At 41.7% G+C, this 25,377-nt stretch overlaps 1 protein-coding gene across 4 annotated transcripts in view; it reads right to left on the bottom strand.

Moving 5' to 3' along the window:
• Nucleotides 1–25,377, bottom strand: part of Pde7b (phosphodiesterase 7B) — a 319,484-nt gene that overhangs the window by 39,261 nt on the left and 254,846 nt on the right. For all 4 annotated transcript variants that reach the window (XM_085689065.2, XM_048425265.3, XM_087911509.1 and 1 more), the window contains 2 exons: nt 3,088–3,239; nt 871–934 (listed from right to left, as the gene is read on the bottom strand). In XM_085689065.2, coding sequence (XP_085545191.1) covers nt 871–934; nt 3,088–3,239 — 216 coding nt within the window. The remainder of the gene's footprint in view (nt 1–870; nt 935–3,087; nt 3,240–25,377) is intronic.

The following is a 25,377-nucleotide window of genomic DNA, read 5'->3' as shown; positions in this document are numbered from 1 at the left end:
CCCATTTCTAGGTGATCCAAACAAGCCCATTGAAACATTATGGACTCCAGCATTCCACCCTTATCTATTTTAGTTAGCTTTCTGTAGAGTCGAAACCCACGCCACGGATTTACATCTACATTACACTACATCTCTCAGCACATTGCTCGCCAAGTCAGTGCTGAGAAAAACCAATGGCAATGGCTTATTGCTCAAATATGAAAGACAGTGGATCAGACCAACATCAGCCTTAAGGGATGCCTTTCCCTGATCTAAGCTTTTTACATTTGTTTAACAGGTAAAGGTAAACATATTTCATTATTTTGCTAGGCAAAGCTTTTATAGATACAAAGACATGAGAAGAAGAGTGCTTCTTTTTCAATTAGAGTGCTTAATTTTCAGCTGCAGCCCAAGCTTTTACATTTTTCCCAAAGCATTTGCTTCCTTCCAACGATGCCAGGCTTAGTTGAGCAATGTCTGCAATGGACGAACTCAGCTCACTTAAGGAGCTGCGTAAACGCCTTGCCCTGAAGGGTCAGGACTAGTCAGGTGTGCTTTTGTGCCTTCGCCTCCCACTGAGGAGCAATGAGCTCGCTCCGTTGGGACACGACCACACTATCTGCGAGGAAGGAATGCAATCAGCGGTTTCCTAATTCTTCTGGTATCACAGGTCAGAAGGAAACTGTCCCAACACGCTAAGGTCAAATTCAGGCCTCATTCTTCATCTGAATTAATTCTCCCCTCCCTGGTCTGTCTTGACCGACTGGATTTATGAGAGTGGGAAAATACGGGAAAAGTAATGTGTCTAAAGATACAACTTGTTTCTCATGAAACGAATCCACTCTATGGTGTGTATTTTAGTGAGAATCCTCTGGGCGGGGGGTGACTTACCATTTGTCAAGCGATCAAACAGGAAAATGTCGAAGTCCCACGTTCCAACTTTGGAGAGCATGTGCTGAAAAGGGAAACGGATACAAACAATGCCCCAAAGAAGCACGCTGAGATTCAGATAGTTATGTCTAGACACAGCGATTTAAACACTTAAAAAGGTGGAAGCAGTAGCACACTCTCTGTACAGCGGATTTGGGGTAAACCAGGTTCCACTCCACTCTCTAGTGACAGCTCAAGGGGCAGACCCTGGGGTTAAACTACCTGGTTTAATGTCAGCTGCTTTTCTTCCTGATTGTTGCACCTTGGTTACACCCTCACCTTCTCCAACCTTCCTCTGAAAGATGTGGCCGATATCTTCTACAACAGATGGTTTGTTTGTGGGGCGGAGAGAGGCAGTGCTAGGCTCAAGTGTCTGTCACAGTGCTTATTCAGAGGGAGCACGGGTGGAGGTGTGCAGGATGCACTAGGGAGAAGCTTTGCAACATTTTTTTTCTTTTTGTCTTCTTGCTGTTTGTATTTGTGGTGTTTGGAACTAAACCCAGGATCTTGTGCATGTCAGGCAAGCACTTACCCACTGAGCTAGAGTCCCAGTTCTTACAATAAAACGGTTTAAAGATGAAGTGAAAACCAGTGCTGAGCACATGGTTTGTCTCAATGTGGACTGCATGTAAAATTCACTACTGTGCAGGAGATTGAATAGCGACTGAACATACCACATAATTTAATGACCTACAGTGTAACACAGACTTTTTTTTTTCTATTAGAAAACGAGCGATGTTTCCAATTAAACGCGACATAAAACTTTCAGTGGCTGCCTCTTTCTGTGCTATTGTTCCCACAACTTCACCCGTTCCTGTTTGAAGGCACAGTCACTAATGCAAGGACCAACCCATGATTCCTCTGCCCCTGACTGGGTCTGTGTCCTGTGAGAAATCCAGGGCTCTATATAGCATGCTCAGCTCCATGGGATGATCATCTGTTTGTAGTGAACTTTTACCCACATCGTGCATCATGAAATGCAGATCCACACCCGGCCTTCTGACAGCCAGGCTTCTGGTCTATTATCTTTCATGGGCCTCAGGATCACCTTTTAAACATGGGACTCCTTGAGGAGAGAACCCGCGATGAATGCTCTGTCATCGACACTGCAGTGTTAGAACTTATTATTGATCTCCTTTCAGTAAATCAGCCAGCTATCCATCACCTAGTTAACTACCCACTAGTCATTACCTACCAACCAATCATCTACCAACCAAACACTGACCACACATGAACGCCAACTAACCAACCAACTACCAACTAATCAAACAACCAGTGATTCATTCAGCTTCACTCAGGTTGCTGTAAGGTCTAACTAACTTTTATCTTTTTATAGACAAGATATTGAGAGTGAGTTCCTTTGGAACCATTTATTGTTCATTTTTTTGTGGCATATATGTAGTGATTATTGTTGTATGGAGATTATACTTAACCATATATGCTACAAAATACTACTTTTGACATCTGTTTGATGGTGACAGTTTACCCTTGGAATTGAAATTCCTTTGGCAACTCAGTCTAGATGCAACTTGAAAATTGTTTTTAAAACATCTCACATTGAATTCTACCTCATCATATTGATGTAGAGTGAAAATAACTTATTATTACAAGTTTTTAAAATGAATTAAAAACAACAATAGGCTAGTAAGCTGCCCGAAGAGCCTAATGTGGAGCTAAGAGTTGGTAATTACTAGAGGTGATTTCAGTTGCCATCGTATAAGACAATTTAATGGATTTAAAATTTAGTTAACACCCTAAGTAGTAATCTTACAGGCTGAGACTTTACTTTGTTTAGCACTGTAAAAATATGTGCTGCACATTTATAAAAGTGAAAATAGCTAATGTGCATTTGGCATGAGTATGTTATGCATGAAGACAGGCTTTGCCATGGGATTGGGTGTGTAGCTCAGTGGTGGGGCATGTACTTAGCTTACATGAGTCCTGTGTTTAATCCCCAGCACCCCACCTCTACCCCACAGCTACCACGACAGCATGCTCTATCTAGAAAAATATTTATTTTCCTCTACAAGGTCTGTGGTTCTATTGCCTTCAGTTTGTGGTTGAGAAAGTAAGTCCAGATTTGTTAAATACCCAACCCAGAGTCACACAGTCCCTTAGAGGCAGAGTAGGGCTCAGACCCAGGTGCTGTCAACTGGGTCACAGGTGTAACTGGCTTACCCTTGCTTGTCCAAGGTAGTCTTCATCCAGCAGGTGGAGGGGGGCCTGCGGTATAATCCCGCGGAGAAGCCTAGACGCATGGAAGTATCTTTGGAAGCTTAACAGTCTTTTCACCTTCTTCTTGGTGCCGATTTCCCCTGAGTGTGTTGTATCTGTGAAAAGTAACCATATGGAGAATTTCATGAGTTTAAGAGAGGCATCATTGTCTCTGCATAAAGTATAATATGTTATAAAGGAGAGGCATTCAGAAGACACCTTAAGGGCTAAATTGAGTTGAATATGATCTATTAACTTGATGTTTGAAACTCCTCTAATAAATGGAACAAACAAACAGATAGAAGTTTCCTGTCTTTTCTCTCCGTTGTCCCTCTTGCTCTCTCTTCTTCCCGCAAGGTCTTATATGTAACCCAGGATGGACCTCAACATCATGATCTTTCTGCTGAGGTTCTAGAGTCCTGGGTTACCACAAGTGGCTTTGTATTTTTAACATGTTTTACATACACTTTTCTTATACAATTTTGGATGCCATGAGCTGTATGAATTAAAAACTTTACTTTTTGGTTGGTTAATTTCTCATCTTAGGATCTCCTCAGATGTTGGAAAACTGTGAGAAAAATACTTCCTGTTGTTGTCTTAGCAATATCACTGACAAAGTAAAAAAAGCAATATTGTCATAAAACTAACTAGCGATGCTGCGTAAAAGCCAAGAGAACGCCCACCCACTTTCTGTGTGCTCTCTTGCTCTGGTAGCCGTAAGTGACTGATCTTGGCAGTAGAGACACTTTCACACTCATGCCATGTGTTCCCCTCCACACCTGACACCAACTTCGTGGTGACTGCACAGAAGTGTGCCAGGTACCATTTCTGAATGTCTGTCAAGATATGTCTCATCTTATCTCGGCTGAAACGCTTGAGTCACACAGAGTTATCTTCGATAAGGTTTAGACGTCAAGTCAACTTAGGAGTCTGATAGGAAAATCTACAGCTGATGCATAAAGTAATTTGTTTTTCTGCCATATCTTCTCCCATTATCCCATCTCCCTTATAGAACTCAGAATTACCACTAATGAGAAAAAAGAAAGCCGGGAGAAACATGGAGCAGTGAATGACCAACATCTGTAACTTATTACTTGGCTGTATGAAGCATGGAAAGGCATAATTCAGGGCCATCAAGACCCGCTCTGCTCTGAAAACAGTGCCTGATTAAAATGACTTCTATTTACAATGCTAGATTTCACCCATAGTAGGAGGCAAACATGTGCACGTAGAGAGACGCAGAGAATTGCCGAGGTGGTGGTTGGGCTATCTCATTACTAACAATGCTATCTGCAGACTTCATTCTGCAGGGAGCGTCTCCTTTACATGTGCTTGGTAAAGGGAAACGTAAAGTGAAGCTGCTCGCTTATTTATTAAACAAACAAACAAAGAAACTCGAATACATCTTTTCACTGCTTTAGACATTTCATTGAGCAAAAAGCAAGACTTCTGCCCTCTTAGAATGGATGTGGCAGAGGGAGCCTGACAATGTGTAACACTGAAGTAGAACGGATAATAAAGTGAAAAGATAAATATAATGGGGTGGTCGGTGGGGGTGAGGCAGAGAACACAGGGTCAGAGAGTGTTGGGAGCAGTCAGCACTGACCCAATGAGAAGATATCATTTGACCCAAATTAGAAGTGATGAGGAAATTAGCTGAGTTAATACTTTGGGATGTAGCTTCCAGGTATAGAAACCAGACCAAACAACTATCAGGAGTGGGAAGAAGCCTAGGATGCTGGGATGTGCAAGAAAAAGAAGGATCAGCATGTGTGAAGAGGAGAGAGAGGATAGAGTGAAGGATGAAGTCTTGGAACAGAAGACGGCCTGCAAAGATGTCTCAAGAGGTAATTGAAAGAGTCCAGCCAGGAGCCTTGGCTGCTGAGATGCAGTGGTGGCAGGGGAGGGTATAAAAATGGTGGTAGACCTTCGAAGATATTTAAGTTATATCCAAGCTTTTGCCTGAATGCCTGGGAGAATGGCCTGCCGTTGCTTGAGACAGGAAGGCTGCAGTGCACCAGTTTTTATGTAGTGAATTCAGATGTCTGTTAGAGACTACAGTGAAGATTCTGAGTCAAAATAAGAGGATGTAAAGTTCAGAGCTTGAGGGAGAAGACTGGGTTAGAGATGTCAGGATGAGGCTGCCCGGGGAGTGAAAACACTGATGAGAAACGACCCAAGTTCAACTCCAAGTTGAAGTGTGGAGCGATTGCACTTCATCTTCAGAATGGCACAGAGAAGAGGAGAGTTATGGGAGGTGAAGAAGAGCAGGCAGAAAGCAGGATAAATCATTCCCTGGGACACCGAGTGGCAAGTGCTGTTAATGGCGCAGGCAGGAACTGCACACTTAGGAAACACATGTTTGATTGTGTGCACTCACAACAACTTTTAGCAATAGATGCATCTAGTGTCCGGGGGAAAGGACCAGTTGTTGGAACAGGACAGAAAATGTCCATATGAACAGTGACAGATGGCACTGGAAAATGAGAGCTTGAAATACGATGGGACTGTTTGAAAAATGAAGGAAGATGGGTTTGTGCGATAACTCAGGGGTGCTGACTGCCAAGCACGATGACCTCAGCTGGATCTCCACGACCCGCAAGGTGGAAGGAGAAAGCCAACTTCATCAGATGTGCTCTAACCACACACACACACACACACACACACACACACACACACACACACACACAGAGACTCATGTGCCCACACAAACACACACATGTGCGTACACATACACACACAAGCACAGCACACACGTGCATACACAGGCACATGTGCACACTTGTGGGCACACTCACATACACACACATTCACATACATGTGCACAAGGCACACATGCACACACAGGCACATGAGCGTGCACACACAGGCACATGAGCACACTTGTGGGAACACTCACACACACAGGCACATGTTCACACACACGCCAGCACATGTGCACACTTGTAGGCACACTCGTGTACGCATACACACATGTGCACACACACAGGCACATGTGCACACTTGCAAAAGGGAAAAATTTGAGCTTCAAAATAAATGATGGAAGGATAAATTTTAAATCTTCAACTGGAAAAAAAAATCAATGAACTTACGGTGAAGCGGAGAAGTGATTAAGATAGGGGAAAGCTCTTTGCAGCGCATGCCAACCAATAAATGCAGGAGAAATAATAGAGTGGGAAAATTGCCATTTTGCAGCCATCATGGTAATAACTGAATTGGGCCAGAATCCTTAATGGATATTACAGTGATTAAAGAAAATTTAAAATGCATCAGGTAATTGCATAATGCCACAGTTTGGTTCTGCCTATTAATTGGGCAGGGAAAACGTAAAATGGACAGTTTTTTTTTTTGTGGCTGAATGTAAAACCTACCATCTTTACTAAGTATTCAACACCCTATTCATGGGAGAAACTGGAGTCTTGCACTTTCTTACAAAGGTCACTAAGACACAGCAGAAGGGATATCACACTCCTGCTGCAAATGGGCAGCGACTTCAACACACAGGAAGCATCGGACAAGTCCAGGGCAAATCTCAGAGCCACAGAACGTTAATGACAGGGTTAGGTATTATTTCACAGGATTACTATTATATTATTATATCACACTGGTGACACTGAACTATGTACAATGCGTGGTTCTGAAACTGTACCTGGAGCAGGAAAAAGTGCCTGTAAATGACATTACTAAGATAAAGTGACATTTGAATATGGAAATTCTGAGTTTGAGGACTTGTGTATGTGTGGGTAACACTGTATTTGTGAATTTCTTGAATTTGATAATGGAAGTCTGTAAGAGGATTCCCTTGTTCCTTGAGATACATATTGTAGTATTTGGATAAAAGTATTTGTACAATTCCTCAATAAAAAATGCAGCAGCAAAGCAAATACTGCAAAATATAATGGTTGGTGCTCCTGGAAAGAATGTATGGTTTGTTCTATTCACACATTTGAAATTATTTTGCAGCCAGAAGTTTAAAATATTGTACACACACACACACACACACACACACACACACACACACACACTGGAATTTTAGTTATCTGTAAAAAACAAGATATTATGTCATTTGTAGAAAAATGGGTGAAACAAGATCATCATATTTAGCAAGGTAAATCAGATCCAGAAAGACAAATATTGCACGTTTCTCCCATATTATAACGTAGATTATAAAATATATGGTATGAAAGTAGACGCGGGGGGCCATGTGGAGGACAAAGGAGAGGGGAGGGGACAGCACAAGGCCAGAAAATAAAAGATTCACAGATACTTAGTCTACCTAGAAAGTAAAGGCCGGAGGAGTTTTTAAAAATATTTCTGAAAAATTACGAATATCAACTTTGCTGTGGGCTTGCTTTTGTGATACAAAAGCTACTCGAGAGTGAAGGAATATAGGTATTTATCTTTCTTCTAAAGGTGAGACGGTCACTTTCCTAAGCCTTAGGATGCTGGGAACCTCACCTCTCATTGTACAGCTTCTCCCTCCAGAATGAGAAATGCTTAATAATTCTTATTCTTAAGGACAAACCCTGCTGCTTAAAGGGGACAGAGTTGTAGTTACTCAAGATGTAAATATGCTAGGCATTGCTATACATCAGACTGAATGAACTTCATAAGGCCTAACTGTACAGTCAAAAGAGTTAATACTGTGAATTCTGTGTCACATACGCCTCTTACCATGATTTAAAAAAACCCAAAAATTCCAAAGAAATACATGTCAGATGATTACAGGATGGTCCATAATAACTGAAGAAATAATTATGTTTTAATTATAAAATTAAATTTAATTTGTTTTTAAATTTAATAAGTAAAAGTTTAAAGGGCAGAGTTGCGTTTGAGTGCTTGTGTAGCACACACATGTACACATAGACACACACAAACACACTCGCATGCACACTCGCATGTACACATGTACACAGACACATACACGCACACGCACACTCACACACATGCGCACACATGCACACCTCTTTGAGAGGAAAGAAAGCAGGAAGAAAGAAATCTGAAACAATGTCAAGATGGACAACCCCTTTCACTCTTTCCTCCCTCCCTCCATCCCTCCCTCCCTTCCTTTCTTTTGAGACAGTGTCTCACTCAGTAGTACAGGTTGACTTGAAGCTATGTTGAGATTACGGGTATGAAGCAACAAGCCTGCATTAATGCTCTGGAGAGCACACACCGTGCCAACTGGAAGAAAATTCTCAGAGTAGCTCTCTACAGAGGAAGAGAGCATCCATAATTGCATAAAATAAATTGATTTAAATCTATCTTTATTACTTGTCAGTTTAGGAACCTCCATTCCTGTGTTATGTGAGATAATAAAAAACTAAGCCCTAAAAGCTGAAAGCATAGTTGGGGGAAAATATTCATTTAAAAAAACTGCTTGAAAAGAAATCCCCCTTTTGCACTAGAAGCTGTGTTGGGAAGTACGACAGGAAATGTTTTTATTCATCTGTTGAATACATTCTGACATCTTTGTTTCCAAAAGGGCTCTGAGTAAATAACTAACATTTATTTTGTTAATTAGGAGTGGGGTTATATGCGTTACGGACAGCAATTTAAGTGTAGTCAAATCTTATATGGTGCTGCTAAGTTCAGCTTAGAAAAATCTGGGGAATCATAACAGTGTATGGGCCTACTTATGAAGTTTCTGTGATAGGAATAGTTATTTAGTGGTGTGCACACTTGTCCCTGTGCATTTTTGTTTGAATTTTATTGTGCTGTGGTCCTTGTCTTCTCAGTTGGAATAGTCATACTAAGCAGTTCTGGAATATTCCGTTGCCTAATCTGTGTAAGCATTGGCCTCAAGTGTGGAATTTATCTTCTGTTCACTTGGTCCTTTATGACTACTACAAGGATGAATGTATTAACACATTTTTGCATGACTTTAGTGCTAATTTTAGGATTATGGAATTTGTATTGGCTCTACCAGTATGGTAATTTGACAGTTTCACAAGTTGGGATTGGCTTAATTGCAAACACTTTAGAACTTCTTCTTCATTTCTGAGTACCTCTTCATGGCAGCTTCTCTGTGTAGGGACTGGCCAGCGTGGTAGGAGGAGAGAACTTCTTTGTATAACCATCAGCGCTCTGAGTGCTCCCATGTTAGAGGAGTCTGCTGTATGCCTGGCTTCCTGGACAAGCTCTCTATCAACTATTTCTAGAAGCTGGCTAGTTAACAGCTGGTGCAGATGCTCAGGTGATACCGAGGACAAAGAAAAGTTTAGTTAAGTGAGCTAAGTTGGACACAGGCAGACGTGAGCCTCCAACTACCCAAACCTAGTATCAGGACTTTTGTTCATTTAACAGACCGAGCCTCCTCAAGAATGAGCTAAAATGACATCTTCTGTTATTGCAATAACTGATATCATGAAGCTTCTTAGTGGCCATTCATAGCCTTCCTTATTCTTCTCTTATGGGATTTTTACTCTCTCATGTGCCATATACAGTTGTGGATGTAGATGGCTGATTACATCCACGGTCAGCAAACATATGATCAAACTCTGTACCTCCTGGGTTCTACTGCAAAATCTTACATATGTGGAAGTCATTAAGCATGTGCTAGCATTCCCCTCTCTTTGTAATTTCTTTATGTTGTTATCCTTTGAATGTCTCCCTTCCAGAACGAATTTAGTTGACATTAGCCTATTACCTATTTTATAGAGGTCATGTGGTGGTGGCACACCTTTATTCCCAGCACTTGGGAGGTAGAGGTAGGAGCCAGAGGCAGGCAGAACCCTGTGAATTCTAGGGCAGCCTGGTCTACAGAGTGAGTTCCAGGACAGTCAAAGCTACACACAGAGAAACCCTGTCAAAAACAAAACAAACAAACAAACAAAAAAAACAACAACAAAAAACAAACAAAAAAAAAACAAAAAAAAGAAAGAAAAAGAAAAAAATCTAAAAGACTGACGGTTTTCCAGAATTTATATTGCAGACTCCTCTTTGATGAGGAACTAAAGATGTCATCTCAGACTGAGACACCTCCTCATTGCAAATTAGTAAACTTGTTGGCTTGTTTTCATGAGCTTTAAGTCAACCTCACGATTTGGTTTTGACTGCAAGGACTGGCACATTCAAGTCTCGCCTTCCAGAGTTTAGCACCTCTGGACATTACAGTTTCTAGTCATTTATGAAAAACAAGCTGCTAAATAAACCTTTAAAAATAAAATACGACATCTCTGTCCCCTCCCCCTACCTCTCAGGAGACATCAAGGGTCACAAATTGCTAGATTTGTGTATTTTTTGCTGTGCTTCTTTTGAGAGTTAGAAAATGGTAGCTAGAGAGAAATGACAAGCAGATATATCATTTGGCCTGTAAGATCAAATGTGGAGACTTTTCTTACTTAGACAGACATATTCTTGGGACAAAAATCATTGCCAATGGCTTTTGAGATCTTGGGTCATTTTATGTCGATAAAATATAAACTAAATTTATTCACACCAAGAGCATTTGAAGGGCTCAGATTTTAAGAGGAAAGTAAGGAGACGAGTCTGTGGATATTAAAGAACAAAGAGGTGAAGACACATTAAAAACATCAGTAGTGACAATAATGAAGACCAACGCACATAGGGGGACAGAAAGGAGAAATGAAACAGAACGCTAAGCCCAAATAAGACACACCATCACTATAGAATTTGAAGTTAGGAAGGGATTCGAGTTCAAATGATCTAAGGTGCTATTTTTAAGTTTCCCCAACTCAGATCTTGAATAGAACATATTCAAGCCCTGTGACATTATCTCTCCTGTGTACAAGATCCACTCACGACGTCTTGATGGCTGTCACTGGAGAAGAGCTTTGTTTCACAGCCACGGAGTGGGAGGAGGAGGAGGGGGGAGAGCAGAGTCCTCCATGCGACAGGGGAAAATGTTTCTCTGGATCTAACTTTTTAACATTTAGCTCTTGTTCTGTTGCTCTTCTTCTTTTGTGTCTCTGACAGTGACGGCTGATCTGAGTCACAGGGCTGTGGGGCTTCCTCTTTGTTTGACAGCATCCACACCTGCCGCGCTCGCTCGTGGCAGGAGAGCGCTGAAGAGGATTGCTGTTAGGGCTTCCTCGGCCGCATAAGACAGTACTGTTTTTAACCTATGATTTTGGCCTACCATAAAAATCCATTATAACCAGCAGAGTATGTGTCTCCCACTTCCGGGGTCAGGAATGGCTGGACAATTATTGGTTCTTTTTCTGTAAGGAGGGAAAAAGTCTTCAAAAAGTAAGCTCTTAAGACTACTCTGGGCAACAGGAAGGGTTTTTTCAAAAAAAAAAAATCTCAATTTGAATGAAAGCGAAATGAATTTATAGGAAGCAGATCAGATTTCCTCCGCGTCCCAAGGAAGAAATCTATGCCAGGTTCAGTGTGGTTTTCCAGAACTCTCTGCTTCTGAGTTTAGATGTTTAGCAAATCCAGAGAGTTTTGAGGGCGGTGGTTTGTGGTGAGTAAATTGGGGTAACCAAACTTTCAGTGGATTCTGCATCTCCCGAGGCTAAACATTGCTGCATTAACTCTCTCATTCTCATGCATTTTTAAACAAGCACGGGGTTTTATCTGCGGATATGCATCTGGACTCTAAGTTTCACTACAAAAATTCCAAACACGTGTCAGAAGGCGCCTCTGTGCCTCCGCCTTCACTCTGCCTGTAACTTCATGCTCCCATCCCAGAATACTCAACCGACCCCCTGCCTCTACTTATCTTCTCCAATCCCTCTCACCTACCACTGACAGATTTATTTATTTCTTAACATAACTCCTACCATGTCAGCCCCCTGCGCCAAATCCTTCAATGGCTCCCTAATGTCTACTTTATTCAGTTGCTAGTACTTATTTTGGCGCTATTGGCTGTCAGCACTACAGTCCCCTGAAGGCAAGCAGGTCTCCTGATCTTGGTTGTGCTGGGGCTGTTCTCCATATTTTTCTGCTTGAACACTGTCTCAACTGCCATCCACACTTGACCAGGTCACTTCAAGTCTCGCCTCCTGACCCTCTGGTCAGATCCATTCAGTTATCTTTGTGACTCTTCCTATTCCCCAGTTAGTATTGTAGTGACTTAGCTTAGCTTAGTAGGCCAAGGTTCAAGCCCTCTGAGAGACCTGGTAGACAGGACTACGTCTTGCTTACAGTGGAGCTTGGTTTAAAAAGTCTTTATTCCATGCACACACCGCTGCGGCCACCACCATCACCAGCAAACAACAACAAACTCCATAAGAATTTACAAACCGTAGTTGAGATGACTCAGGGGATAAAAGCACTTCTTGCCAAGTCTGAAAACCTGAGTTCAATTCCTGGAACCCAGACGTTGAAAGAAGGCAACTTGACTGTTACAGGTTGTTCTCTGACCTCTACATATGTGCTTTGTCATGAGCCTTTGCACATAAACACCACACACACACACACACACACACACACACACACACACATGCATGCACACATGCATAAATGTACACATAAATGCATGTTGAAGAAATTAGAAAGAGAAGGAACTAAGGCATCAGGTAATTATTGATTGAGATCTATTTTTTTTCTAACTAGCATAGCATTCATTTGCTGGCTTCAGTGTAGATTAAATTAATTGTGGAAACTAAATAGATCTCATCTATCTAATATAACAAATGGCAGAGGTAAATCCTTGGGCAGAAGAACTCAAACCTTACTTCTTTTCTGAATCTGGTGGATATTCTGATGTAAATTTGGATGATTGTAGATCAACACTGGACTTTCTTTATCCATGAGTAGTGGCCTGCATGGAAATTCTATCTTTAAAAACTCATAGAACATCATCATGGGTAAGGAATAAAATCCTATCATGAAAGTAGCATGGTAATATCATGAAACTATGTCCTCACGTTGAACTGAATCATAGAGAAGAAACATTCATTTTTTTTTCTGTGACTGCTTCTGAGTCTACCTACCAGCATGAGAAATAGACCTAACACAAAAGGCACAACAGATGTATTGATCGACAACAGGCACAATCAGCTTCCCATTGCACAGATCTGAGCACAACATGAATGCCGTCGGGGCCGGAGATGATGGAGCTCAGAAACTTGGAGAGTAGTTTATACTTTCCCAAAGCAGATTGCAAAGCTGGCACCAGTAATTGCATTTTACAGATGGCTTTGGAAAAGGCTAGTCCTTTATTCCAGGCTTCAGAGCAGGTAAGTAGCAGAGCAGGGATTGTGAACATGGGTCAGCCCGACCCTGAGGGTGAGGCTGTGTTTACTATATCCCATACTTCATAGGATGTGGGCAAGGAGTTGGGTGCGTGTAGCAGTGTAGTACAGGATCCTATTTTCTCTGGGCACAGAGATACATCAGGACTCAAAGGATTTCAAATTTCTTCCCTTGGGTTGCAATATATGAGAGAAGAATAAATAGAAATAATAAAAAGTGTGGAGATATAGTGAAATGTTCAAGCAAAAACTTGGACTAGCAGTTGTTGAGGGTGGGCGGGGCGGTGGTAAGACAGTGGAAATGAGAAACTACTGTGCAGTGGGCTGGGAGTTCTGCTACCATAAGACGAAAAAATTCTGGAGACTTGCTGTACAAAAATATTGAGCTTACAATGTTATGTACACTTAAGAAATTAAGAGGGTAAATCTCATGTGTTGCTTTATAAAAGCATTGAAAACAAAAACAATAAGGAAAACGCCAACATAACTCGAGCATGAGTGTTTAAAAATCAACAAAGATTCAAAGGTTGAAGATTAAAACGGGTATCATTGAAAGGGAATGTCAGCGTGAGGGGCCCTGTAATGCTAATTGTGAAAGACAGCCACCGAAATCGCTAGAAAACAGCCGGAGCAATAACTCCATGGCAAAAGTTGGAAGTGACTCTATGCATGGAGCCTTTCCTATTTCACTAAATGCACAAATGTAATATTAGGAAATAAATAATAAATCACTTGTGGGTTTTAAAATTGAAAACACATGTCTTACGGACACTGGCTGAATGTGATTTGATTATTATGTTGTTACCCAAAGAGAGTCACAGACATTGGCTAGTGCCTGCAGCTTTGGACAAGACAAACGTATTTGCTGCGTGTAGAGAGCAGAGCAGCTGCTGGGGAGAGGAGGGCGGGCTCGGGCAAACAGGCGGCTCAAAAAAAAACTCTGACAGGGCGGACATGGCCTCCACCTTAACCATTTTGAAGCCCTGATTTAAAATTACAGCCGAAAGACACCCCCTGATGTTCCCATGGCCCCTGATCATGCTCACCTTTTTCTTTCCTTGCCCTCTAGGAAATATGCTTTTTATACATTGTCTCGACATTTATATTTTTACAATTTTAAGTAATATCCCAACCAGGGATGGTTACTAGTAACCTCTAATATTCTTTGGCAGCTCCCAGGAGTGCAATGGAAACTCTTGAGGCGTGAATGGACCGTTATCAGCTGTGGAAAGGGATTCACCTACAAATACCTACTGAACCCTGACTCTGTGGAGGATTGAAGTCCTTGAGTACACAGGAAGTTCAGAGTGTTTCCTGCTTCCCTCCCAGGGGAACATGGTAGAATGGGCTCTCCCTGACCCCCGACTTTCATTGCAATGAATGAGGGAGGATGTAGCACAAACATGAGACTAATGAGTCTCCACTATCCAGAATATGATGATTCACCTGGTCCCTCCTTTGATAGGAACCCATCTTTCTATAGGAGTTAGGGGTAAGATGGCGTCTGGGATGTACGTGTGGGTGTGCGGCAGAATAGCGAGAGTGAAGAACGGAGCTTATTAATCACTTCCCAATTTATTAGATGAAATTGTTTCTTTGTTGCATGTAGTAGATTTTTTTTTTTTAAAAAAAGACATCAATTTTATCTGAAATTGGGGCAAGGGTTTATGCATTTTTATTTTTGTAAATTAAGCCCTGTTAGTTTTCTTGTCTTTTTTAGAGACAGTTTCAAGTAGCTCAGGCTATCTTCAAAGTCACTAAATAGCCAAGGATGGCTTAAAACACCTAATCCTGTCTCCAACCTCTCAAGTGCTGGGATTACAGGTACACAATATATATGGTCCCATTAGTTATTATATTTTTCTATATTTAGTTCATATGTTTATATAAAATTATATATATATATACAAACATATGAACTAAATATATAAGAGTAATATATGTATAAACACACACACACACATATTATTCTTTTTGGAGACAGAGTCTCACTGTGTAGATCTGGCTGGTCACTATGTTGACCACAGCAGCCTTTAACTCACAGAAACTTCTCTTCATATTCCTCCTGAGTGTTGGGATTAAAGGCATGCATTATCCTTACTGGATACACACGCACACACACACACATCTCTCTCTCTCTCTCTCTCTCTATCTATCTATCTATCTATCTATCTATCTATCTATCTATCTATCTATCTATCTATCTATCTATCTATCCAACCATCCATCTATCTCAAGGTCTCACTCTGTAGCTCCAGCCAGCTAAGAATTTACCATCTAGACAAGGTTGGTCTTAAACTCAAAGAGATCTATCTGCCTCTTTCCCCCAGCTGGTGGAATTAAGGTATGTGCCAACATGCTGAAGCCTGTTAATCTATTTTAGATCCGCTTTCTGATGGAATTAGAAGGTAGAAGTCAAATCACTGCTCCAATGAGCATGTGACAAAATTTGATTCACATATACATGCTAAGCAGACTTTTTCCAAATGAGTTGAAATCAGTCTACCCAAATGGCGGGCCCTAAAAGCAAGCCCCACCCAGTTTTTCAATACCCCAGAGACACCCTTTCAGTTGTGACAAGTGGCAGTCTGCCCTCTTGATGACCTCATGGGGCTGACAGGTTTCACAGGGCTGAGGCCTGTGCTACTTGGAGGCCGTTCAGATCTGTTCTTTAGATCTGAATATCGTGTCAGAGGCCTCACACAATAGGGAACGAAGTACAGCGGAGTTCAATGTCCTTTACCTTGGGAAGTTTTTATATATTCTTTCTCTTTCTTGTGCACGGCTGTGAATGCTACAGCGGCAAATTTCTCACTTTGACTTGATCAAAACCACCTAATGCTCTTCCCAGAGCCTGATTTTCAAGGCTGTGTGATTAAAATTTGTGATCCAAGAAGCTTAGGCCACTTAGAATCGTGATCGTCGGTTCCTGATGTCTACTTCTAAGGCATTTCAGATCCAGTCAAAATACTTACTTCAATGCATTCTCTTTACCAACTAAATCGAAAGAGAAGCAAAGGTTGTCATAACAATAAAACTTCTATAATAATGATAATGAAATCTAATATCGCAATAATTTTAGCAACTGCTTAAAGATACTTTAAACTCAAAAGCTATCAATGATAAACGAAAATGGCAAAGCGGCTTCATCACACATTAGGCAGCAATGCGTGGTTTAAGACACAAATAAGCCCAAGTGCTGCTGGGATTTATGAGTTCTGTGGAGGAAGCACGACTCCCAGGGAGGCATTTGCGGAGTGTTGGGGAGCATTTTTGGTTGTCAAAATGACGGAAAGGGTCAGAATGGAATGTGGTGGAAGGATGCCTGACTGTGAGCCTCTGATTTATACATAAGCAGGAGGTTTCTGTTTCCTTCAACATAACCCGCTCCTTTCCCGGGAGTGCAACCCCAGTGCAGATTAAGACAGGGTAGTTTCAGCAGGGGGTCGTGAGGTAGAGGAGCAGGGAGCGGTGGGGCAGGACTTTCCTCGGCCTTGCTCTGCAGTTTAGGGAATGGCCATGGCAAGACCACTGGGATCTGTAACTGGGTTTCCATCATGGGACGCTTATTGTTCTGGTTAAGGGCTTCCGCACTCCCGGGGATGATGTGTGTGTGAGCCACGCATGCCTCCTTCACCATGGCTTTGCTCAAGCACTTACATATTAAGCCTTTTTTTTCCTGTATTCTTTCTTTAGAGTGCAGATAAAGTTTTATGCTGATTTTCTTTGAATTCAGGTGAGTGAGTAGGCTGCCGGTTTCCTTAAAAGGTAGCGAAGGAAATATTACAAAACATGCATGATAAAAAGGAGGCATTGGGTCTGAGAAAGTGAAAAGCCATTGTGTCTCTCTGGGTAACACAAGGGTGCTAACTGGTTGCATGCAGTAACAGACCGCTGTCTGAACCATCTGAAGACCTTTAGAGAGCACACATTTGTCCTGAGCCTCACAGGTCAAGGAAAGATAAATATTTAAAAAAATATATTTTTTTTAAATATTTATCTTTATTTTTATGTCTATGGCTCTTGGGCCTTCATGCATGTCTGTGCATCATGTGTGTGTCTGGTACCCCCATAGAGACCAGAAGGGCTCTTCTAGATAAGCAGCTAGCACTGTTAACCACTGAGCCACCTCTCCAGCCCCGTAAGAACTTTTGTAAAGAGTTTTGACTCCGGGGCTGGAGAGATGGCTCAGGGGTTAAGAGTACATGCTGCTCTTGGAGAGGACTGGGGTCTGGTTCCCAGCACTGACATGGCAGCTCACAACTCTGTAACTCGCTCGGGTTTCAGGGGGATCCAGTGCCTTCTTCTGGCCTGTGTGAGGACTAGGCGTGCCTATGGTGCACATGCATGTGTGCAGATAAACACTCATGAATCTCAAGAGTGTCCACCTAATTTACACGCTAGCCCTTGTCATGTCTTGCATTTGTTCACACCACTATTTACTTTAAATCCAATAAATCACTATTATTATGTGTCTTTGGAAATTTAACATCAGTAAACAGACTTTTCTATTATACAGTATGGTAAATATGTACTGGGTAAAGCAAAATTAGAAAAGGTTCTCCGTGTAACAAAAATACCATCCTTTTACCCTTTGGTAAAATTAATGCTATAAAAATTAAAAGTTGGAATAATAAAACTTACAGATAGGGAATATTCCAGTTGCATTCTTAATTGTTTATGTTCTTTAAAAACCCAGACATTTTCCTTTTACCAGGACACATTCTCCATAAATTTATTTTTTATTTTTTTTAGAGGTAGTGTTTGCCTACTGAGTCCAGGCTGGTCTGGAACACATTGTATAGCCCTCTCTGGTCTTAAACTCAAGAATTTAGGGCCTTATCGCCCAAGTACTAAGATTGTAGGTATGCACCAGCATGACTGGCTTCTGCAGTGTATCCTAAACACTGGGTTTTATAAAAGATACAAATGATTTGAAGGCAGAATGGAGTATATCTAATATAGCCCCCTATGCCATTAGATACCGATTTCTCCATGAAGACACTTGCTATGGTGTGAATATAGTTTTATATGTTTGGATAGGGCTTGGATATAGCGTACACTCCAAGAGTTAATATGTGGGATGCTTGGTCCAAGTGTAGCAGCTTTGGGTGATGAGACCTTTAAGGGACAGGCCTTATTGGGAAAGTGTTAGGTCAATGAAGACACTACCCTTGCAAAGCATTAGGATGGATCCTTTTTTACTTGTTTGTTTTTGTTTTTGTTTTGTTTTGTTTTGTTTTTAGTAGCCCACACTGGCCCCAAACTTTCTGTGTATCCAGGATGGTTTTAAATTTCTGATCTTCTGTCCTCTACCTTTACCTTCACAGGACCTCATATATTTGAGGTGAGCACTCTACCTACATCCCAAGCCCTTAGTGGGTCTTCATGGGACTCTGGTGAGTTGTGGAGAGAAGGTTAGTATAGATAATAAGACTGGCCTCTCCTAGCCCCATTCCTGCTTTACTGCAGGACCTACCCCTCTTGCACACATCGCCCATCACTGCTCTGATGGTTTGTATTATTTGCCACAAGATAAGGGACCCTCACTAGATCTAAGCAATTGCTGTTCATGATCTCAAGCCTCTAAAATGGAGATAAATAAATGTCCTTCCTTTTTGAAGTACCCAGTCTGAGTTATTTTGTTAAAACAATGAAAGACAGAAAAAATATAGTATGATCTCATCTTTGGAAAACTTGTAACGGGGCACTGTATTGTCGTTATGTAGGCACCATCTTAGTAAAAACAGAATATGCCAATCACAACAACAAATCCTTTGACTTAGCATTTTAAACCATTTGTTTATTGTTCAGTGAATATTTGTCAAGTCTCTACTATGTGCAAAGTATTGATCTGGATACTGTATCAGAACAGTGAAGGAAATAAAATCCTTTTGTTGACAGAAGTGATCCCTAATCAGATTAATATAAAAATGAAAGCAAAACCTTTATCCATTCATTGAGAAGGACATAGATAGGGATATGACATTGAATCCCACACCGATTAGATGGCGACAGTTTAGCATTGTGAGATAAGCTCACTGAATCTTCCCACTTGGCCCACATTTTCTATAGTAAAACGGTTTACTGTTCCTTGGTTTGCATGGCGTTTTCAACACCATATTCTTATGTTGCTGCTTTGTATGTCCTTCTCGGTCCTGTTGGAAATTTCATCCCCAATATTAGCAGTAGAGTTGAAGAATTTTCTTTTATCTTTCCATCCCAAGATTTCATTTCTCTTATATAACTTCCATTGTCCTTAAGTCACTTTTGAGTTATTCTTTCCCATTGTCTATGCCATTAATACTATTGATAGACAGTTACTGGAACCTCTTAATCATTACTTGAAGAGGTACAGGTACTCATTTATTAATAGTCTCTATTTAAGACATTTCAAATGATCTTGAAAGGTGATTTAAGGTGTTGAGAAACGCTCAATAGAGGGTTCAAAACTATTCTAAAAGAATCATTGTCACAAGACTGTGGTGACACATCTTATTATTAATCCCAGGCCGTGGGTGTTTCGTACAGATCCAGCTATTAGTGTGAGATGAAACTCATCCATTGTGTTCTTCAGTTAGTCATTCCCAAAGACCTGAAATAAGAACCCGCTGCTGTAGATTATTCTCAGACTTTCAGGTGGCCCCACTAGCCTCTCTCAGCTCAGTGAGTGGAAACGTTAATAACCAGAAATCTTAATTCTTCACCAAGTTTGTTTTGGGGTTCCAGTTAACAACAGCCGTTTAAAAGAGTTCACTTGGAGTCACTCAAAGATTGGGAGAAATTATGAGTCACCCAAGAAAAACTGAGTTATGCCCCAAATGGCTTTTTCTTTTCGGTTAGGAGTTTTGAGTTATGCTAGAATTCTTTCAAAACAAGTTATCCAAGTTTGGCAATTCTCAATTAAGAGACCATGTTTTCTCCTCATGTTTTTTTTTTTTGAAGAGGCATTTCCTGCTCAGGTGTCTAAATCTATTCAATTACATAAATGATTTTTTTACATGAAATATTAAGAGGGACAGGGAGAAGGCTCAGCAGTTAAGTGAGATCAGCAGTTCAGTGCAATTGCTGGGAAATCAAGAGACTGGATGCTCACACCCATGCCACAACCCTTCTGACCTAGTTCCAGCTCTGAGGGATCTAATGGCCTCTTCTGGAGTCCACATCCACCCACACATGTACATGTCCTCACAGAGGCAAATAGATAAATAACAAATAAATAAACAAATGTATGTATGCTAACTTGGCAATGATAAAAAGAATAGTGCTGACATTTTGGAGACCTGGCATTGACTCTTAATGATTGCTGTAATGTAAAGGAATAAATATTGTGGAGAAAATTTTTCTAAGAGGTCGTGTAAAGCAAACAGCTCCATTATTCCTATCTGCTGCTAAAGTTGAGTACAAAAACTGTACCTGAACACATGGTGGCTACTCAGCAAAAATTCCCCGAGGAGATGACTCAGTCCCTACCGTGTTTATTGGACAAACATGAGGACCTCCTAAGCATCCATACACAAGAAGCTGGGAGCAATGCACTATCATCCCACGACAGGGGAAATACGGATAGAAACACCCCTATGGCGTGTTCTCTAGTGGAATTAGTAAACTCCAGTTTTAGGGAGAAATCCTGCCTCAGGCAACAAGGTGAAGAACAACTGAGGGAAGGCACCTATTGTCAGGTTCTGCTCTCTACACGCACATGTATCGACCGACATGTGCGCGTGCGCGCACGCACGCGCGCGCGCGCGCGCGCACACACACACACACAGACTAGCATGTCTCAACAATAGGGAACATGGAAGGATATTGTTGTATGAGGTGTAGAGAATGACCCTGAAAGTTTTTTCTATAAGGTTTTGACATTCAGCTGTGGCCCACGAGCTAAGAAGCCCTTCTGCACCCCAGAACTTCAGTGCCTCTGCCTTCAATTGAGGTCTAGAATAATTATCAGAGCCTACCACATTGCCAAGAGAATAAATAAGGCTTTATATATTAGAGTAATTTGCCCACAGAAAACTATCCATAAATATCAGCTAATTTGGGGGTTACAATTTACAATTATTAATATATAATCATGCAATTATATTTGTGTGGACAATGAATTAAGGTCATAGACTTTCCTTTAAAATGTTTTAATTGACCTTATTATTCTCGTGTGTATACGTATGTGGGGATGTGATCATGAGGAGGTGAGAAAGCAGCTTTCTGGGGGTCATTTCTCTGCTTTTTACCAGGAGTTTGGGGGTCACACTAAGGTCATCGGGCTTGAGCATCAAGGGCTGAATCTTCTTGTCAGTTCAAGATCCTAGACTTTCCACGCAACCTTTGAAACTGAACACTTTAAGGCCTTTCTGTAGGTTTTATAAAGGACCCTTCTAAAAAGTCTTGATCCTTGTATATAACAGAATGGAATTCTAGAATGTGCTTGCTCTGGTTCTAACCAACTGTGTGGTCTTGCCAAAAGTTTCAGCCCAATGTTACATCAATTTTCTTCCCTTCCTGCCAACCATTCACATTCGTCTTTGCTTCACTGTGCCTGAAATAAAGGGCTTGGGGCATTTGCCCCTTGAAGGGACCCCAAATTTCCCAGCCTCCTTGTCTAAACTTTGAACGCAGCCTTAAAATGCCTCTCTCCTCACAGAGCCATTCCCTGGGATGCCCGGTGCTGTCTCTCCTGGGGCCTCCAGGGCACCTGCTTTTGTGAGTTGTGTACCCAACTTTTGCCCATTCATCTCTGCTCATCTCTGTCTCCTACAGCGCACAGCCTAGTATGCAGTATTGCTCAAGAAATATAAATTGTTTCTTTTGAAAAAACATTAACCGATCCTGTGTCTTTCCAAGCGAAGATAGTTTTGAAGAGAGTTTCTTTCCTGGCTTTTCTTTTATTTAAATCAAGATTTGTTTAAAACATAGAAGATTTGGGCTATAAAAGGAAAGAATGAGGAAGGGGGACAGGCAGTTGGCATGTCACATGGGAAGGACTGTCGTGAAATGGGGAGAAGGTGAGGACGTGTCATTCGGGCTTTACAACCCACATAAAGGTCAGAACGCTCTACTTGCCTAATGTGTTGGTGCCTCTTGAGAGAGAAGCCATCAGAATTACCAGCCCCAGAATTACAGTGAAGAGAACCATACATGACATCTCTTAACCTCTCCTTAGGAGGGAGCGAGCAGCAATTCCCACCGTTTTCCCATGCCCGGTGCCCAGGTGCAGAGGTGTGGTAGGTGTGCAAAGACTCTGATGCCAGAAAACAGATGATTTCTCCCTGCTGCTTATTCCTCACAGATGCCGTGACCCAGAGAACCTTTGTGAGTGCAAGGACAGGGGAGTCACACTAGCAGGTTACTTCTTTTGTACTTCTGTATCACCGAGAGAGATGTTGGGCTTGTAGGGGAGGCAGGAATAGGGCCAGGCTTATCTCTGCTGGCTCCACAGTGAAGAGACTCTGCTGACAAGAGTGGGGGACAGACAGACCCCCACGTCCTTGATGGAATCACTATGTTCAGAGTACCTTGCATCCTTCGGATGACTCACTACTGGTGGCCAACTCTATCTGGGTCACACTAAGAAATATGGCCACGAATTCGTGACCACTACACTTGGTGGCTTTTCTTGATGTTCTATGTCCAGCACTCTACCTAACTCACTTCTTCAGCCAGAAGCTGAAGTCATTGACTTCTTATACAAAACCTACAGAATTTCTTTTGCTCCATCCACGTTCCCTTCCTCCCACTTGCTCCCTTAGAGAACCGGCGCCCTTTCTGGGGCCCTGTCTTCTGCCGGTGGAAGATGCTTTATTCTGCATCATGGCCTTCCTTCCTGGTTTACTCCACAGTTCTTTCTTGGTCTGTTCCTTTGTCCTATAGCTTCATGGTGCTGAGGTGTCTTACAGACTCCTTCTCGATGCCGCTTTTGCAATTGGCATTCTATTGTATTATTTATAACCAGAGTGTTGGAAGGAGATGTGCCTGATGTTGCAAGGCGATAAATACATATCAAGAGAAAAGAAAATGGGAAAGGGTCAACAAGTAGCTTCCTTCCAAAGAAGTTAAGATGTTCTAATGGTATGTGCTGTATGCTTCTAAGCATGCCTACATGCAGTAATAGCAGTAACCCTGAGGCTTATACTTATTTAGAACTTGTAAGGAGGCAGGAGCTGTATTAGGTTTTCATACGTACTCACTATCTCACTGAGTAAACCCAACGTGGGTTTATAAGCATTTGCTCCCTGGTCTTCATAAAATCTATGTCCTACAGGGCACAGATGAACACAGGAACAGGGAAGTGACCCTGGCACGATCATTTCTCCCACAGTCTGTGTTGCTGGGGGAGACTGTGGAAGTGGAGGGATCAGGAAATACGTCAGACCTATCTTTGTTGGTCCCACAGTGAGAAAAGAGCATGCCTGCTTGAAGTTCCTTTCTAATCCTGGAGCTGGGGCACAGAAGGGAGGGAGTTCAGGATGCCTCTGGTCACACAGCCACTGCTGCTGTGATCTAGTCCAGGCAGCTGTCCCCAGAGCCAGTTTCAACATTCGATCCAGGGAATCCTGGTGCTATCTTTTCTCTCTTTGTAAGCAGTAAAACACATTTTATGTTTTTCAGATAAAGGGCTCCTAGTGGCTGAGTGGAGAGACAGGATGCCAAGCAGCTAGATCTTCACTGTTTCACTTTTGTACAATGAATCGCTCACCTGATCTTGGCATGCTGCTTTCTGAATGGGGAACCAGGCACAGCAATGTGGACTTTGTTCAAACGCCTTAACCAGTGCAAGAAGCTGTCTGAATGAGTGAGAACTTGATCTCATGCTCTTTGGAATAATTTTATCTTTGAGTGACAGTCACTTTTGCAGAATGGCACCCACAGTTCCTTCCTACCAAATCCGGACTCCAGCTTCAATACAAAAGTTCAAATTTGGCAATCCATCCTACTTTTCTATTCCTACAGATTTTATAGCTGTTGTCTCAGGAGACTGAGGCAGGAGGATTGCCATGAGTACAAGGCTAGCCTGGGCTACAAAGTAAAACCCTGTCTCAAATGAATAAAGAAACAATAATTTGATACACATAGCACACAGCTTATGGTAGTCACCCTACTTTATGCTTGCCAGCTCGTCAAGGTGGCTGCTGTTGATATTTTATGGTTTAGTATAGTAACTTCAATTTCCCCATCTTGAGATTACGTTCTTTAATAAAAATATATTTCCAGTGGATACTGAACATTTAAAAATCCATTCTCTCTCTCTCTCTCTCTCTCTCTCTCTCTCTCTGTCTGTGTGTGTGTGTGTGTGTGTGTGTGTCGACTTCTATATCCAGCTAGACCACTCCTGTACATATACCCAAAGATACTTCATCCTACTGCAGAGATACTACACTAGCCATACTAATCTCTGCTCTATTCCATAATAGCCAGAAATGGGAAACAACCTAGATGCTCCTCAATAGAAGAATGGATAAAAAAAATGTGGTACATTTACACAGTAGACTATTATTCAGCCATTAAAGAATATAACATCATAAAATTTGCAGGTAAATGAATGGAACTATTTAAAAAAAAAACAAAACCAAAAAACTCATCTCAAGGGAGGTAACCCAGACCCAGAAATAGTATGCATTTGCTTAGATGTGGATATTAGCTGTTAAGTCAATGATAACCAAGAGCAAAAGAGGGTAGGTAGAGAGTGAGGGACTAGGTGAGGAACAGATAGAGCCCCCCCTAGGAAAGGGAAATGGAATAAACTGTAAGGCTTGCAGGTGATTGGAACAGGAGGATCAAGTGGGAAGCAGGATGAAAGAGGGGGGAAAAGGGGGAGAACATGGGGAGAGACAGCTAAAATTAAGAGCCACTCGAAGGGTAGCATGAAAACTTAATAAAATAGAAACTTCATAAAATACATACATATATGAGGACCATATAACTGAAATTGGCAAATAATGGGGGACAAAGAGCCCCAGGTAGTAGCTCTTGCCATCTTCTGAAGCTTTCAGTGCTGGGATTGGGTGACAGCTAATTGAATTGCTGCCCAAAAGGGTCCCATGGGAACCCCCAAACCCAGGCTGCTGCCAGTACTAGGTTGCTGTCCACA

The sequence above is a fragment of the Myodes glareolus genome, chromosome 1 (genome assembly GCF_982192425.1).
Source record: "Myodes glareolus chromosome 1, mMyoGla1.1, whole genome shotgun sequence".
Classification (NCBI taxonomy): Eukaryota; Metazoa; Chordata; class Mammalia; order Rodentia; family Cricetidae; genus Myodes; species Myodes glareolus.
Note: the sequence above shows the minus strand (reverse complement) of the source record. Positions and strands in the feature narration are given on the sequence as shown.